The following is an 18390-nucleotide window of genomic DNA, read 5'->3' as shown; positions in this document are numbered from 1 at the left end:
GAGAAAAGATGCATGTGGTTGGAAAAAACTAAATCATGGTGCAGGTAAAATTAAGTGCAGAATAAATACAATAAATTTTAAAATGCCATAAATATTGCAAGAAGGAGAATGATGGATAAAGTGAGACTTTCATGGATCATTGCAAGAGGGTTAGGATATGTATAGATGGAGGGAGGGAAGAAGGGCTTCAGTTCAGCCTCAGAGCTGCCTTTAGCCTGTTGGACAAAGTGCCTGCTTCAAAGGTTGCCGATGGCTCTCATTCTGTTTTCTGCTATGGCATTGCTCTCCCCTACCAATGACATCTCTCTTTGTGGTACAGTGACCCTTCAAAGGGAAGTATGTCCCCAGGGATACCGGTAAGTCCTTCCCCAAGACCCTGACTTGCCCAGGGCAAGTTGCTGGTTCAAGCAGAGAATGCCCCTGACCCTGGCCCTCCACATTGGAGCTACCCCACCTCCAATAAGTTTCTGATCTGGACTCATTCAGCCTTCTTCATCCCATAGCAGGGGTTATTCTCTCCACCCTTTTTCTCTGGGGACTTTTGATTCACTCTGCCTGAGAACACCCCCACTTTTTCAAAGCTCCTCAGGACTGCAGGAAAGAGAGGCTAGGGGGCTGGCTCTGAACCTCTCTGACATGACTTGTCACCAGGAGCCACTTATGTATATATGTATTATGTATGTGTGTATGTATGTATGTGTGTATGTATGTATGTCTGACATAAATACAAACTGTATAAAATGTGTCTGAATTTCACTTTAATTTCTCCCTGTCTAGAACCCACTTGTCTTTACTGGTTGCAGCAAAACCTATCAGCCCTTCCAGCCATGGCCTGAGCCTGCTCATCCAGTTCTGACCACTATGCTTCCCTCTTCTCTATGACTGGGTTCCTTTCCTTGTTCTCTGCTTTCCAAGGACCAGCCTTCTTGCCTTGTCCCCAGGCTCCCAGAACTGCTTTTAAAAATGAGTTATTATTTTAAAAAAGAAAAGAAAAAAATTATCAAAGAGAGAAATGAGCTGTGTTCTTTTTAGAGGAAGCAGATAGTGCAGTGGAGAGAGCCTGGATTTTGGAGTCAACTGGTCAGGTAGATTGAAACCTGACTCAGTAGTTCTAGATGTGTGACCTTGGGCAAGTTACTTTCACTTTCTGAGGCTCTAGTCCTCATCTGTAAAATGGGGATAAGGATAACCTTTCAGTTGTGAGAATTAAACTGGATGACAATAGTGCCCACCATAGTGCGTGTCACTTAAGATGTTCAAATATCAGAGCTTCTACCACAGGTCCCTAGTGCCCTGGCTGGTCCATGGTAATGTACTGTCCGCTGCTTATGGAGCATTTGGTGTCTGAGGGTCTGCATGTCAGTAGTGGCTGTGTTTTATGGGACCTCACATTGCCTTGAATCCCCAGAAAGAAGGTAGAGTCAGTCTTTGTTCAAGAAAGCCTGGAAAAGTGATGGAAAATCAGAGCAGAAAAGCAAAACATGCATGAGATGTAAAGTTGTACATGCTCGTTGTCTCTAGACCCTGTTCAGGCACTGAGTCTGTGATTCTGAGAGCCATTAAGCATCCTCTTAAGGCACAATGCCACCAAGGATGGCCCTCTGATCCCAAAGCCCACTCCTTTGCGTGTGCAGCCATGGGGGACACACAATTATTGGCAGGCCTCCCTGAGCAGCAAGTTTTATGGGATTCAGTGTCTGGTTTGTGCTCATTTTAAACTAGGTTTATACAGCTAATTTTGGTGTCTGTATGTCTTCGCTTCCTTAAAAATAATGAGAAGAATTTTGGAGAAAGGAGTAGAAGGAAGGAAAAGTCCTGATATATTTTCCTGTGCTAATCAAAGCAGTTTCTTCTTATAGTGCAAGACTGCCTGAACCTAGACCCTAAAACTGGATGCAGCAACAGGCTGATATGTACATTGGCTGGAGGAACTTATGGCGTCAGTTACCTTTTTTTAGTTCCACAGTGTATAAAATGTTTGCCATGAGAACTCCCTGAGGTTCAATTACGGTCGGTGATCCATTTTCCTGAATCCTTCTCCCTTTACTCTTCTCTCAAGGTTCAACTTTTCCATGTTGGGCTGGTCCCATTAGCTGTGCATCAGCTGGGATGGGGAAAGAAGGAAGTAGGATGTTGATTTCATTGTGATTATCATCAGTGATATATTTATATGGCAAATAGCAGTGAGTAGTGAGAGGGAATCCAGTAGGAAGTTATTTTTTTCACACCTAATAAAAAAAGAGAAAAAAAGTTAGAGAATCATTGCTGAGTGGTCATTTAATGGTTTAGATTTAAGGTTGCTTGTTCTTGCTTGTATATGCCATTATTTTGATTTGTGGTTACATACAGTTTTATTCCCCCTCCACCCCCATCACAGTGGGAAATTACACTGCTGTATATTATTTTTTCTTAGTAGGGGTTTAAACAATGGAAATTTATCAATAGAGGATATAATGGTTCAAGATTATGTCCAGAGAGCCTTGAGATTATAAAGGGAACTATGCTTCTTAGCTTTCTACCTGTATTTGCCAGTCTGAATCACTGCTTACCAAGTAGTACTGAGCCCAGAGTAGTCAACCCAGGTGGGATAGGATCCAGAGCTCCTATATACAGCCCTGACTCATGTTCATAACCTTTTTTGATGGCAGTGAGGCAGAGGGAAACTGAAGTAGGAAAATCAGAAGTGAATATCATGGTGTTTTTAAGATGAAGCACCACTGAAGCTGTTAGATGGGAAGTTATCCAGGCTCCAAAAGAGCGAGGTGGAATGGTTGGGATTTTAGGGCTGACAGTGATGAGTCTACCAGGGCTTTTCTAAACTGTTCAAAGAAGGGTTAAATTTAGGATGAAATGCAGGCTGGATTTTAGGAGACTTCAGATTCATACCACAAAGCTATGGCAAGAAAGATTCAGATATCCCAGACAATATGCGACTTTTCAGAAAGCCTTCATACGTCCAATCAACAAGAATTTATTGAGTACCTAGTATGTGTTTAGCACTTTGACAGGACCTGAAAATGTCAGTTCACGAAAAATGCACTTATGCTGGATGGTTATACTCAACCCCTTTTAAGAAAAAAATGACATGCTTCTCACCAAGCAGAAGGCCTCAGTTGCAGACAGGGACCAATACATTCCTGATGGTCTCTCTCCACCTGGCTCTGTCTCCTCAGTTTGCATCTCTGGTAGGCGCAGGTGTGATGCTGCTCCTGATGGTGAAGGTGGGACACTTTTTCTACAAACTGCCAAATGTAAGTAGAACTAATCAAATAACTAAGTCAAGAAAGAATGGATCTCCAGATTACATCTTGGTGGGGCATCTCTGAGGAGAACTGCGTTCAACTGATCCCCAGTGGTTGCCCCAGCCTATTTCTAGTTCCTTTTCTTTAAAATAACAGCCACTGCCTCACAGGATTGGGAGTTAAATAAGATAATATGTATAATATGGAGAGAACGGTTTTGAGCTAGTAATAAGCACTAAAATAATTGTTATTCTTCTCGTTTCTGTTAATCTTTTTTTTTTGCTTAAGCTATAAAGTAAGCTTTGGAAGTAAGGATTCAGTTAAACATGACCAAAATAGACTTCTGATGCCAGAACACCCAATACCACCACAGGCTTGGAAGCTCATTGTGCATTCATGCCATCTGTTTTCCTAAATAGTTTCCAGAAGTCCTTGTTCTGCATTCATGTGAACTCAATCCCCCTACTGCTGCCACACTGCCTCTTGGTCAGTTCAGAACACTAAAGGCAGCATCTAAAAATTGAGTTTTAACTCTGTGTTCAGCTAGGATGCCTCTATATACTTATGTGCCATTTCTTCCCTTTGTGTGAGACGGATGACCTTACATTTAGAGATGCCAGGTGCATTAATTACTAGCTATAATCGATTTGTCTAAGTGACAATACAGATCAATGCCCAGTCATCATAATTTCCTTTTAAATTTCCTTAATGTTCCCTTTAGCTATTTTTAGATAGTACTAAGGGAGCGGGGAGGAGATTTTATTCCTGGTGCAGCAGCTTGGTTACACACTGAGGCGGCAGTCCCTAAACTGGAGTTGTTGTAAATATTATGCCCATCCTTTTGAATGCGTTTATTCCACCTGGTAAATATCAGGTTTCAGTAGAGCAGGACCATCTCAAGGCTGTTGCTGCCTTCTGCTCTTGTGATTCAGGGACCTTGGAAACCAGCCATGGAATATATGCATGGTGGGTGGGATTAAGCTTCTGTTTATCACACAAGCTGTCCTCTGATTCCCAGCAGAAGCCATCTACAGAATTTAGTTTATATAGCACCTTTGGTGCTATAACTCTTGGGAGTCTATTTTCGGAGGGCCACTCACTAATTTACTTTGAACAATGATTTTTTCCATTCTAGAAGAGTCAGAATTTTTAAAAATCTCAAATAAAAATCTGTCAGAATTCACTGAAGGGTAGTGATAAAAGTAAGTAAGCCCTCCCTTACTATAAATATGCTGGGGATAGAACAGCCCTTGCTTTTGGCCAACCATGTTATGGCATGTTATTTTTATATCATCTAGTTAGGATGTTTTTGGGTGAGAAAATGTAAATACAATCTGATCAGTGGAATATCTGAATTTCTACAACACTGGGACTCTATGAGTATTAAACTACGAATGATTCCTTCCTTTTTTGAACAACTGTGGATAGCTTGTTGCAAAATCCTTAGGAGAGTAATTGGTGGAACATCCTGGCGGGGATCTCAACTAGTTAGCAATGGAACCAACATAAATTTTAAAAAAACGTAATACAGGGACTTCCCTGGCATTCCAGTTGTTAGGACTTCGTCTTCCAGTGCCCGGGGTACGGGTTCGATCCCTGGTCAGAGAGCTAAGATCCCACATGCCTCATGGCCAAAAAACCAAAACATAAAACAGAACAAATATTGTAACAAATTCAGTAAAGATTTTTTTAAAATAGTTATCATCAAAAAAACTCTTAAAAAAACCATAATACAAATAGTATATTCAATATTGTTCCAATTTTGTGTGAAAAAATACATAGGCTATACCAAAATGTTAACAATGGTTATCTCTTGTATGATGGAAATTATATATAAATTCAATTCTTCTTTATACATGAGCATGTTTTATCTTAATATTAAGAAAGGTAAAAATTTTATTGTATATTATGTCATGAAAAGATTTGTTTCCTCTTCATACTCCATACATCAAGCCCAAAATCTGGTAAAAGCCCTATGAAGTTGAATTTCTTATCTTTCCTACCACATCTCCCTGCAAATTGTGGAAATTTGGGGAGATTCTTGACTGGAAAGAAGATGAAGATGGGAAACAAGTAATTTCTGTTGACTTCATCTTTGTTCTTCCCTCGTCTGCTGACCTGTTAAGACCAAGTGGTCACTGAGTAACCTCAGAAAATAAGAGTAAGCTTGGATCCAATCCATTCCTGATGATAGGATCAGTTCTAATTCGCAGGCAGAGTGTATATATATATATATATATATATATATATATATATATATGTGTGTGTGTGTATATATATATATATTTTTTTTTTTTTTTTTTTTTGCGGTATGCGGGCCTCTCACTGCTGTGGCCTCTCCCATTGCGGAGCACAGGCTCCGGATGCGCAGGCTCAGCGGCCATGGCTCACGGGACCAGCCGCTCCACGGCACGTTGGATCTTCCTGGACCGGGGCATGAATCCGTGTCCCTTTCATCGGCAGGCAGACTCTCAACCACTGCGCCACCAGGGAAGCCCTAGGCAGAGTATATAGAAGAGAGGATGGTTAGGAAAAGAATGAAAAATGTTTCTTAAAGTAGGTTCGATTCTACTTTGAGGCCCTGATGATTTTACATCCCTATGAGTATCCATCTTCATTTTCTTATATTTAGGACACTTTCTTTCCATCAGAAAGGGAGACATGCTTACTTTTAAAACTTTGGAAAATTCACAATAGATAAAAATCTATTTTTTAGATAGACTGTTTACACACTGAGGTGGCAGTCTCTGAAGCCATAGTCACAAATAAACCACTATTAACATTTTGGCATATATCTAACCAATATTATTCTCTATAAATGTATAATACTTTGCGTAATTGTGATCTAACTGTACAATCTGGTATTCTTGTTTTAATTTAATATGTAGCATGATACTCCATACTATAACTTAATCCTCTTAAATTAGGTTATCTGAATTTTTGTTATTATAAATAACACAACAGTGAGCAATTTTGTACATCTACCTTTTTCTATATTTAAGATAGATTTCTAAGAGTAAAACAAAATTTCTGTGTGAAAGCAGATTAGCATTTCTTGATATATTGCCAAATTATTTTCCAAAAGGGCAATACTCAACACCCATTTTTATGGGATGTCCTCAATGTTTTAAATTTGCTAATTTAATTTGATGGACAAAAAATTGGTATCTTATTGTTGAAATAATTGTAGTACATCATGATTAGACTTGAAAAAAGCCCAACTGAAACTATTTCAGCATTCCTGTGAGTGGAAATTCTCTTAATTTGTCATCCCTTCTGAGAATGGTTTCTAAGTAACACCGGTAACATAGATTATGTCAAGCAACCTAGACAAAGCAAGGCCAAGTAGGCAAAGATAAGAAAAATGGCCAAGGTGCCAGCCTCCCTGAGGGCTTGCCTCAGACACCAAAGTGACAACATGGAAGCAGAAGGTGCTAGATGATCATAACCTGCAGGTACTCTTCCTCTCACTGTCAGGGTAAGTAATCAGTGACCTGAATCTAAAAGGGGCTTGTGGTAGCTGTACCGGCCAAATGAGTGACCTGGCCTTGCCTTGTTTTGTGCGTTTGACAAATTATGGAGGCGAGCAGAGAAGAGCGTGGAGAATACTTATTTGATTAGACAATGAGTCAAAGCATGGACCTGGTATTTTTATGAAATATCAGTGCATAATATCTCTGAGTGGCAAGGCTGACTAACTCTCTGTGGTACCTTTGTGGAAATTTGGGAGTTTTACCCCTGAAAGGAAAATGAAGCAGTGTTTATCTTTTCCCCACAGGCTGTGCTGGCTGGTATTATTCTGAGCAATGTCCTACCCTACCTTGAAACCATTTACAACTTACCCAATCTGTGGAGGCAGAACCAATATGACTGTGTGAGTGTAGATGTCCTGGGTGGGGTGGGAAGGACGGAGGGGAAGCCTGCAGAGAGGGGAAGCGAACAAACAAAAGAGATCAACCTGAAACCACTGTCTGTTGCCTAGTACTCTACTTTTGCTGTAAAAAGGGAGTCAAGGTTATTGGTGCATGGAAATACCCATTCCAACTATGCAAAGTTAAATAAAATGCAATTAATTAAGTAGCTGCAGTTACGTACAGATCTAGTCAAAAGGGTTTATCATACATTGCATATTTGAATGACTTTTAATCCAGTTAATACAAATACATTCCAGGATGGGAGACAGAAATTCTAACAAGAGAAGGAGGTGTCTTTCCAGGAAGAGTAGCTGATGGAGCACTCTCCTTCTCTCTAGAGCACAAAACTAGAAGACATAAAGGGGAGACAGCAAGAAATAAAAGATGGGGGATGTGATACAATGAGAGGAGAAGCACCCAGAAGAGGCAGAGAGATAGGGAAAGGGATCATTTTTGGATGCAGGTCCCTGAGAAGTTAAGAGGGAAATGTGGTCCAGTGCACAGGTAGAGCTTCGAGTCTTAGGAGGAGGGATAGCCCTTCCAAGAGACCTGGAGAGAACGGGGGAAGGTTGAGTGCACATACTAACAAGTGGCAGGTGGAGGGGGAAGTAAATACTTAAGGGAGTTTCGGCCTATCTTCTTTTTTAAATTTTTATTAGAGTATTATTGATTTACAATGTTGTGTTAGTTTCAGGTATACAGTAAAGTGAATCAGTTATACATATATCCACTCTTTTTTAGATTCTTCTCCCATATAGGCCATTACAGAGTATTGAGTAGAGTTCCCTGTGCTACAGCAGGTTCTTATTAGTTATCTATTTTGTATATAGTAGTGTGTATATGTCAATCCCAATCTTCCAATTTATCCCTCCCCCTTCAGCCTACCTTCTTTGTGAAAATGAAAGTCAACATCACCTGCTGAGAGTGATGGAGAAGGTGGTGGGATAGGGGCTTGAAAAGGATATTAAAGATTCCCAATAACTATCATAGCTCTTAAAATAGCAACCACTAATTTGGTGAGTGTTCTGGGTTGCTTTACAAATAATATTTCTAATCTCAATAAATTCTATAAATCAGATACTATTATTCCTATTTTTCACACGAGGAAACTGAAGTTTTAAGAGAGAATTAGAGAGAAGTGACCAAGGATGCATAAAAGAATTGCTAGGTAGCCCTGAGACCCAATCATTTGTGATGGCATCAGTTCATATGGCTGTGGAATTTGTTCTCTAAATCCTAGGTGTTGGGAGAGAAAGGGTAAAGGTGAGTTGAGAAAGAGGACTTGTGATTTTCTCAATTCTGCTTGTTATCACGGTCTTCCTTTTCCCTTCTTCCTCTTTTCCATAAGCTCATTTGGATGGTGACGTTCATATCTGCAATTTTACTGGGACTGGACATTGGATTACTTGTTTCAGTAGCTTTTACCTTCTTCATCATCACTGTTCAGTCACACAGGTACTTTGTCTCAGGTAATAGGAGGTGGGCCATGGCAAGGTAAGGCAACTGTGACCTAAAGACAAATGCATTTACTTTCAGAACTAAGATTCTCCTCCTGGGTCAGATCCCTAACACCAATATTTATAGAAGCTTCCATGACTATCGGGAGGTAAGAATCCAAATCAGTCCCACTCCTTTGCCCAAAGGATGGGGTGGACCAGGCCTGCTGCTTAGTTTTTCTACAAAACCCCTTTGCTCCTGTCTGCTGCACTGCAGATATGCATTTACAAAGGTGGGGAAAGCGATGCAGCCAGTTAAGGATAATTTAAAAATGTACTTCGGGGGAGGAAGGCCAAGAAAAAGAGAGGTGTGAGGAAATGGAGAGGAAAAGAAGAAAGCAGGAAAAGCACGGGATGATAATGGGAGGAAGGAATTTGCTAGATTTTGCTTCTTATAAAGAATACAGATTCTCCAGGAGGTTCTAAGGATTTTTTTTTCTTACTCCATAAAAGAGCTGAAAAATTTCCCTCAAGTTTCCATTTATTTGTCTTGCAGGTTACAAACATTCCAGGGGTGAAGATCTTCCAGTGCTGCAACTCCATTACATTTGTCAATGTTCACTACCTAAAGCGCAAGCTGTTAGAGGGGGTGAAGTCTTTCCTCCCCAGCCTCTCTCCACCTGCTCCCCTCCCCTTCCCCGAGTATTCTCCCCTCCCCCACTCACCATCCGTATGAGACCCCCTCATATGTCTTTCAGGTTGAAATGGTAAAGGTGCCTCTTACAGAAGAAGAAATTTACAGCCTGTTTAATCAAAATGAAGATGGCCCCCAGCGAGGAAAGATTTGTTGTTGTTTCTGCAACTGTGATGAACCGGAGCCACCGCCCAGGGTTAGAAACATGTCTTCTTTTCTGCATTTTTCTCCACATTTTATAAAAAAGAAGTGCACTAGTAGTTTTTTTTAAAAAAAAAAGAAAGAAAAGAAAAGAAAATCTAACCCCCCTCAGGGATTTTAACTCTTAGACGAACCATGAGTAATTGGAAATCAAAGATTTCTACTCAGAAATGGAGACACGGGTTCCCTTTCAGGTTCAGATCTTGCCCTGAAAGTAGGAGGCAGGGGGAGATGTCCTGACTCCTGATTCCCTTCTCAATGGCCAGCAACTTATCTGAGCACAGAGTACAGTCTGCCTGTTGACATTGTCAGTAGTTCCCTGGTTGTCCCTGTTTCCTTGACTTTTATCTTAGCTCCCTGGCTATAGATTTCTGAAAACAAGTGACTTAAAGATTGTTTTCTAACTGCAGCAGGGTCAAGGGCAGACAGGGTCAAGGTGGCTGGGGTTCCCAAGGATCTGTCAGAGTCTCCTGATGTCTGCCTGTGACCAGGGAAATGATGATGTGGGGTGGAGGGCAGATAAGCAGACATTGGGATTTTACAGCATCTGAATATTATTTTAGCGGATGAGTTACAGCGCTCATTAATTTCCAACTCAGATTTGATCTAAATATTCCCTTTCCCCAGGGCAGGGCTGTTCATTTCCAGCTTCAAGGCCTTTCATCCACACAAACACCCTGGAGGAGCAGCTCTGTCTACACACACACACACACACACACACACACACACACACACACACACACACACAAGAACACCTCCCATCCCCCTCCTCACCTACAATACTAAGCACCCACTCTCATTGCTATACACCCGAATGGAGCATAGGTTCTACTGAGTTCCTGGAAAATACCAACTTCCCTGCCAAGAGGACTGCTCTACTACTAGAATTAACACTATCTCTAATTTTTATTTTGTATCCACACTGCACTGAGTATTGTAGAGAGTATTTACAGGACATCAGAAAATACATTTTAGAGTAGAATATGATCTCGTATTAATTGATCTCATACTGTGTGCCCAGAACTATGACACTATGAAAAAGGAAAACAAATTTTTAGGGGCCTCTGTCTCCAGGTAGTTCCTTTTTCTTTTTCTCTTTAATTGTGGTATAAGGCACATAACATAAAATCTATCATCTTAACCATTTTTAAGTGTACAGTTCAATAGTGTTAAATATATTCACATTGCTGTGCAATCATTACGACCATCTACCTCCAGAACTTTTTCATCTCACAAAACTGGAACTCTGACCCATTAAACAACTCCCCATTTCCTCCTCCTCCCAGCCCCCGGCAACCACTATTACACTTTCTGTTTCTATGACTTTGACTCTTCCAGATGCCTCACATAAGTGGAATCATGCAGTATTTGTCTTTTTGCAATTGGCTTATTTCACATAGCATAATGTCCTCAAGTTTCATCCAGGTTGTTCTTTTTTTTTAAAATTTTTTCATGGAAAAATTTGAACATATACAAGAGTAGAGACAAGTATAATGAGCCTCTGTGTACTCACCATCCACTTTAAGATTTATCACCTCGTATTCGATCTTATTTCATCTATATCCCTACCCACCTACAGCCCCTCAAAATCACAGGATTATTTTGAAGCAATTTATGGAATTTTAATTCAAACTGGGGAGGATTTCCTGGCAGTCCAGTGGTTAAGACTTGGTGCTTTCACTGCTGTGGGCCTGGGTTCAATCCCTGGTCAGGGAGCTAAGATCCCACAAGCTGTGCGGTACGGCCAAAAAAAAAAAAAAAAAAAAAAAATCAAACTGGGGAAACAGCTCTCTATTAATGTGACATTTAAGACTATTATTGTATTTATCCATCCAAAAATATACATTTTTTTCACATCTCTGAAATTTAGATGCATTATAAAATTGATGGCATTATTATAGTTTAATTTGCAGAGTTTTGTTTGTTTCTTGACAGTACAAAAAGTAATGGTGCATCTTAAAACTGATGAAATAAGATGGTAAACCATACCATGCAGTATACTGTTATGTTCTAAATCATGTGTTTATATTCTAACCACTCTAAGACTTCAGTTAAAGAGATCGGCATGAACTCAAAAAGGCAGGGAAACTTCACGGTAGTAATGGACTTAAGCTGGGCAGGAGAGAGAAATTTGGATTTATGTCAGGTAGGAAAAAGAAGGACTCCCAGTCCATGAATAGGCTTGGACAAGGACACTGAGGTAGAAATAAGCATGGGATCCTCAGAGTAATAGGCTTGGCCTGGGCAGTAAGTTCAGGCAGACCCGGTGGGAGTGGATTGTGAAAGCTCTTGAAAGAGTATAGAGTAGACAGAGAGAAAGGGAAGGCTCTCAGAGGTTTCTTCTCCCTGAAGGACCTTGTATCTCCCCAACACTGAGCCAGTGCTCAGCTGTCCCCCAAAGGCCTGGCCTCAGTGACTGTCAAGTCTTGGGGAGCACCTCTCTCCTTTGAACTGTAATATTATCATTTGTCCACACCACTTTTTTTTAGCAATACAATATATACTACCTTGTTAGTTTTAATCTTTACATTTTTTTCTATTTTTAAAGTTTATTTCACAAGCAACATTATTAGAACAACAGATTTTTCTTAAAGAAACATCACCCCAAAGTATACCGCTCTAGCAAATGAACTCTTCATTTTCCCACATGCCTTACAGTTCTTGTCCATTTAGGTTGTTATTCATCCTTTAAATGGACACGTGCCCTCTCCCCAGGTAGAATCTGGTCCCTGTGACTGCAGAGTCAGCATTCACATCTTTCATGCCATTGTATTCCCGGTGCTTGGTACTCTCCTTAAGCGATGGCTTGGTACTGTCTTTAAGCGACATAGGCCTACTAGGAGCATGAAAGGAGTGAAAGGTAAAGATAGCCACACTCAAGTACCTTTTGTCTCCTTAAGGAAGTCTGACAGAAGACAGTTTCATTGATAAAAGAAGGAGGTGTTGAGAAAAGGGACTGATGGAAGAAATACTTCAAAGTTCTAGTAGGTGCGGGAGACTAATTAGAATCCAGGGATGAGGGAAAGGACTAAATCAAAGATGATTTAAAGTCTGGCTCACTAAGACAATGATAATGTCACTGATGCATGTGGGGAAGTTGGGAGGGGTGGCTCTGAGTGGTGAGGATCAGGAAAGATGAACGTGGTTTTAGTCACAAGCTGGAAGTGACGGTGAGATATCTAAGGAAAAAAGGTATAATGCATAGTCTGCGGAGTCTTCCAAGAGAGAGGGAAGTGAGTTAGTAGATAGAAACAGCATAGTTGCGAATGCTTCCAGGCTTGTTTGAGTCTTATCATAGTCCTCCCCTAACTCTGTCATCCCAGGTTGTTTACACAGAACGATTTGAAAGTAAACGGGGCCTCGACTCGTCCTCCATTAACCTGGTCCACTGCTCACGTTTCAAGAGCATGGACACAGGCCAGACTATGTCCGATGACCAAGTACCGTACATAACATCTTCCACATCCCAGAGAAATCCAAACTACAAGGAGGTGGAGAAAGTTTGGCTTTCTGATGACCCCTCTAAGAGCATGTCGATCACGCTCCCTGATGCTTCTGAAACTCAGGTCGGAGGTAGAACACTCCTGCCTTACTCGACTTCATCTCTTCTACCCAGCATCCACACCATCATCCTGGACTTCTCCATGGTACATCTTGTGGATGCACAGGCTTTGGTCGTACTAAGACAGGTAAGTACTAAGGAGGCTTTCACAAGAACCCTGATCCCCTCCTACCACCACCATCCCAGCCCTGATCCTGATTGAATCCTGTTAGTCACTGGTCAGCTGCTCTGTGACTCCTAGGCCACTAGGAACGTGAGCACCAAAGGCAGTTTAAGGTCAACCAGAATAAAAAGAAAATGAAGCAACTCTGATTTACTAAACTAGGGTTGGTTCCCTAACCATGGCATATTTTTTCTCAAGGACTGAAAACTAGGAAACTCTTAACACCATTGAAACAGCAATCTGTGCCACCCCCAGCAACTCCCAGCATATCCTGGGAGTTAGCTACAAAAAATGTCAAGGAATAGGTTCAAATGCTACAGAAGAAAGTTCACAAGGAATTCTCCACTATTCAGCTGCTCTAAAAGGCACCCAGGTTTGAAGAACTTGTGATGAAATGGCACCCCAAGCGTGGGGCCGCCCAGTCCGGTACCTGTAAGGATCTTCCCCAGTTCCTTCTTCATTGCCTGCATCTTTGGGTGAAAAGGGCAGGAAAGATTTTTCCTTCAAAGCTATGTTCCCTGAGTCCTGGCTTCTCTCCCACTTTCTGGTTTCTCAGACAGATTTCATTTCTTTCTTTCTTGTACAATATGGACAGTTTAGGTGCACAACTAACCATATTGGCTTTATTGTTTAATGTCTCATAAGTACAGTGTCTTTTTTTTTCAAGCCAGCTTATCTCAGTTTTTAGTCCTCTATCTCACTCTTGCTCCTGTTGGTGATGACTCAGGTTTACACATCCTGAACCCACTCGCTTCCTGGCTCTAACTGCACCCACTTTTAAAAAAATTTTATTTAATTAATTTATTTTTGGCCACGTTGGGTCTTTGTTGCTGAGCTCAGGCTTTCTCTAGCTGCGGCGAGCAGGGGCTACTCTTCGTTGTGGTGCGTGGGCTTCTCATTGCAGTGGCTTCTCTTGTTGCAGAGCACAGGCTCTAGGCACATGGGCTTCAGTAGTTGTGGCATAGGCTCTAGAGCTCAGGCCCAGTAGTTATGGTGCACGGCCTTAGTTGCTCGGTGGCATGTGGGATCTTCCCGGACCAGGGCTTGAACCCGTGTCCCCTGCATTGGCAGGCGATTCTTAACCACTGTCCGTCCCCCCACACACACACCATTTTTTGAGATATGCTCCTTTGGCTGACTTTCCTTCTTGTATCCTCAGATTCCATTTGAACAAAATATTTATAAATATTTTATCCTATGTCTTATTCCTAACTGAATATGATTCTGTGTTAAGTGAGTCCAGCTCCTCTTTGGTCTAAGGCAATAGGAAGCTTGTCATAGCAGAAAGAACTCTGATTGGTGGTCTGTGGATGTGTGCTCTGTCCTGGCTTTACTACCACTCACTGTCCATCAGACCCGAGGCAACTTAATAAATTGCACTTGGTTTCCTCATCTATAAAATGAGAGGCTTAGAAGAGATTTACATTAAGGGCTTTCCCATCCATGAGACCCTCTCCCCACCAACACCCCACCCCCACTCCATTTGCAGGCTCAAATATACTTGATAATGTCTTATCTTTGGGACTTTTCCATCTTAGGTTGTACTACTGGGCTGTGTTCTCTTCTCCCAGTCTTACACTGTAGCTGTAGCTTTAGATTTCATTGACTACACTATTGAATGTCTCTTACATGCCAGACTGAGTTGAGCACATTTATATACACTATCTCATTTAGTTCTCACAACAGCCCTGAGGGACAAGCCATATTTCCCCCTAAGAGTCCTGTACTCGCAGCTAGGAAGGGGCCTGTCCAGCACTGGAACTTAAAGCCTCTGACATTATATCACTCTTCCCCCTGTTCTGTAGTATAATTGGGCCATCCTTTCCTCTCTCCTCTCGTCTTCCATTTTTTGGAGGCACCATATGTTCTGGTCCTTGGCATGACCCTTCCATCAACCTGGCCTATGTTGATGACTTTCTGCTCCGGCCCCATCATTGAGGCAATGTCCGGCACCTTAACTTTGCAGTCTTCAGAGATTCACGGTACACCCTCACACTTTAAAAAGGCAGGTTTCCCCCCAGGTGTCTGGCTCTGTGTGTGTTCGGGTTTGGTTTGTAGCTTCTGTGGCCAGAGCATTTGAGAAGAATGATTTCTTTAACACTGGCATCACCAAGGCCCAGCTGTTCCTCACCCTCCACGACGCTGTGCTGTTTGCTTTGTTGTAACCCGCCTTGTTGGAGGAAGTCATTATGTTTTGTTTACTTTATAATTGAAAACTTGAACCCACTAAGAAAAATCCCAGTAGTTGTTCTTATTAGAGACAACCACTCCATTTAAGCTTCTTCTTAATTCACGGGATTTCAATCTCCCATTGCTTGTCATTTAGAGTATGTCTATAGTGGCTCTTTACCAAATAACTTTATGATTTACTGTATGATCAAGAATGACTTTCTTGGGCTTCCCTGGTGGCGCAGTGGTTGAGAGTCCGCCTGCTGATGCAGGGGACATGGGTTCGTGCCCCGGTCTGGGAAGATCCCACGTGCCGCGGAGCGGCTGGGACCGTGAGCCATGGTCTCTGGGCCTGCGCGTCCGGAGCCTGTGCTCCGCAACGGGAGAGGCCACAACAGCGAGAGGCCCGCATACCGCAGAATAAATAAATAAATAAATAAATAAATAAATAAATAAATAATAAAAGGATATCTCTTTAAAAAAAAAAAAAAAAAAAAAAGAATGACTTTCTTGTTTCCCCTTTGTAGTGAAAGAAGTAGAGTCTGTCTGTTTTATTTCTTTTGACACTCCAACTTAGTGTCCAGGTTTGGAACCTGTTGAGTCTTAGAATATTAAGGTGAATGGTGACTTCTTTTGAATTGAACGTTAAGATTCATAGCTCCAGAGCATATATATATATATAGGCTGAAGTATATACTTGGGGTCAGTGTCTGATGTTTTACTAAATTCATATACAACTTTGCAGAGCAGAGCTGAATATGATCCTCAGGGTTCCTGAATACCATTCCCAACTATATCACTTGACCATCTCTGGGCCACATTTTGCCACCTCTGCTTAGTGGACTCCAGAGAGAAGGGGGCCACGTGCAAACACTAAGCAATAATACCAAGATATGATTGTTCATGAGGCCCGTCCAGTGTGTCCCCATCACACCTGTGCCTGTGTCTATCCTAGCACCGTCCTCATGTGAACATTTATCTCTTTATGTGAACTGTTTCCCCACTTAAGACCATGGGCAACCCTCCCTCTCACTCCCCACCTCACACAAGACCATCTGATTCTCTTTTGTATTCTGGCACTTTAGGCATTTCCTGGCATAAAGCAGTTCACTCATCAAATGTTTACAGAGCTAAATGGGGTGGGGATGCAAAGGTACATATACCCAGACAAGTGAATGACCAAAGAGGTTTTAAACCTCAGCTAATTAAAAGGCCCTTTCCTCTACTGAGTATGAAGATCTCTAAAACTGGCTTACTCTCTCCCCACAGATGTTCAGTGCTTTCCAAAACGCCAACATCTTGTTCCTCATTGCAGGGTGTCACTGTGAGTATCTTTCATCTTATGAAGAGGGCTGTGTTTTGTATCCTGGATCCTCTCCTCCCCAGATGTCTGACCCTGTGTGTGTTCCCGGTTTGGTTTGTAGCTTCTGTGGTCAGGGCACTTGAGAAGAATGATTTCTTTGACGCTGGCATCACCAAGGCCCAGCTGTTCCTCACCCTCCACGATGCTGTGCTGTTTGCTTTGTCAAGGAAGTTGCCAGAGTCCTCCGAGTTAAGTGTGGACGAATCGGAGACAGTGATACAAGAAGCCTACTCAGAAACAGACAAGGTTGGATGATGTGAAGCATCGGGGTGGGGAGTGGTGTGGCGGTGAGGTGGGAGGAGACACCTAATCAGATAGAGATGAGCAACATCCAGGAAAGGTTTTTGAGTGTGGCTGTCCCAGAATTTGAAATGTTGAAAGGTTCCCTTACCAGTTGATAAATAGCAGTAAACCTGAGTCCCAGGTTCCCACACTGCCATGGCATCTGGGTGTCATTCAGGATCCTTTCCCAACTGAAGAGGGGTTACCCAACCCAGCAGAGGCCTCAAGGATCTTTTTACAGCAGGCTTGGTTAGTGCCAATGCCATACCAATTATTAAATATTTTAAATATCCTCCTTAGCTATCCCTTTAAAATCCCCCACCACCACCACCCTTGGGATGGATAATAAAACTGATGAACTAGCAGACATAAAGATATGCCAGTCTAACTCTATGGCTAGAGCAAAAGGTGAGAACTATAGACAGAGATAAAGCTAAAGAAGATAGCAGGAAGCCAGGTCATGAAGGGCCTGCTGAGGATTACATTATGGGGTTGGAAAGACAAGTAAAATCAAGAAGACAAGATGTCCAGGAATGCTGACAAGACCATTGTTATTTAAATGGTTGACCATGAAATCCAGGCGGGCTAGAAAAACTAGAGAAATTGAAAGTTATGGATTGACTGAGCCTGAAGCATGGTAAGTAACTGAGGAACCAGAGGGTACAAAGAAGATGAAAAGCAAATTTAGGCCAGAAATATTTTCTACTTTGCCAGGAACCCATACTTTCTGGTACCTTAAGTCCTACTGTATTCTGAAATTCCTTGACTGTTCAAAAATTAAATCTAATTGGGAAGTTTTAACCCATCTAATTGTGTATATTTCAGAAAGAAGAATCAAAACATAAAATGAGCAGCTGTCTTATAGAAGCCCCCAGAAGTAAAAGTCCAGCCTTCACCATACTCCAGGACCCAGTAACAGAGGAGGAATCAGAGCTAGACTTTGATCTGTATCCCACGCAGGAGTCAGAACAAGAGACTGGGCTAGATCCGGACCTAGACCTGGATCACGAGGTGGAGCCTGAGTCAGAGCTGGAGCCTGAATCTGAGCTGGATCCAGAGACAGAGACCAAGCCTGAGCCCACATCCAGGCCAAGGTCTCAGCAGCAGTACTAGCCTCTGTATCAGTCTATAACTCCCCAGTCCCCACCTCAGACTCAGCCTAGGACACAGTCAGTAGAGAGGAGGCATCAACTTATGAATTCATTTACATCCCAGAGCAACGCCAGTGAGGATACCTTGTAGATGAGCTAAGAATAAGGGGTCAGATTCCCTCAGCAAATCCTCCCCACCCAAATGGGGCCACTTGGTCTGGAGACGTAGGCTAGTTACAAACTAGCAGTACTTGCTCTGGGACTCCTCCACCT

General features: G+C 42.0%; 1 protein-coding gene across 1 annotated transcript in view; it reads left to right on the top strand.

Annotated features, from left to right (window-relative positions):
* The window catches only part of SLC26A8 (solute carrier family 26 member 8), a gene marked incomplete at both ends in the record, with an annotated part of 65360 nt that extends 47221 nt beyond the window's left edge, over window positions 1-18139 (top strand). The window contains 10 exons of the mRNA XM_079713968.1: window positions 3174-3251; window positions 7021-7116; window positions 8505-8611; window positions 8693-8762; window positions 9149-9241; window positions 9351-9482; window positions 12811-13176; window positions 16651-16705; window positions 16806-16990; window positions 17852-18139. Coding sequence (XP_079570094.1) covers window positions 3174-3251; window positions 7021-7116; window positions 8505-8611; window positions 8693-8762; window positions 9149-9241; window positions 9351-9482; window positions 12811-13176; window positions 16651-16705; window positions 16806-16990; window positions 17852-18139 — 1470 coding nt within the window. The remainder of the gene's footprint in view (window positions 1-3173; window positions 3252-7020; window positions 7117-8504; window positions 8612-8692; window positions 8763-9148; window positions 9242-9350; window positions 9483-12810; window positions 13177-16650; window positions 16706-16805; window positions 16991-17851) is intronic.
* Between the last annotated feature and the right edge of the window lie 251 nt (window positions 18140-18390).

Source organism: Hyperoodon ampullatus (genome assembly GCF_949752795.1).
Source record: "Hyperoodon ampullatus genome assembly, chromosome: 10".
In the NCBI taxonomy this organism is placed as follows: Eukaryota; Metazoa; Chordata; class Mammalia; order Artiodactyla; family Ziphiidae; genus Hyperoodon; species Hyperoodon ampullatus.
This window is presented reverse-complemented; position numbering and strand designations above follow the sequence as displayed.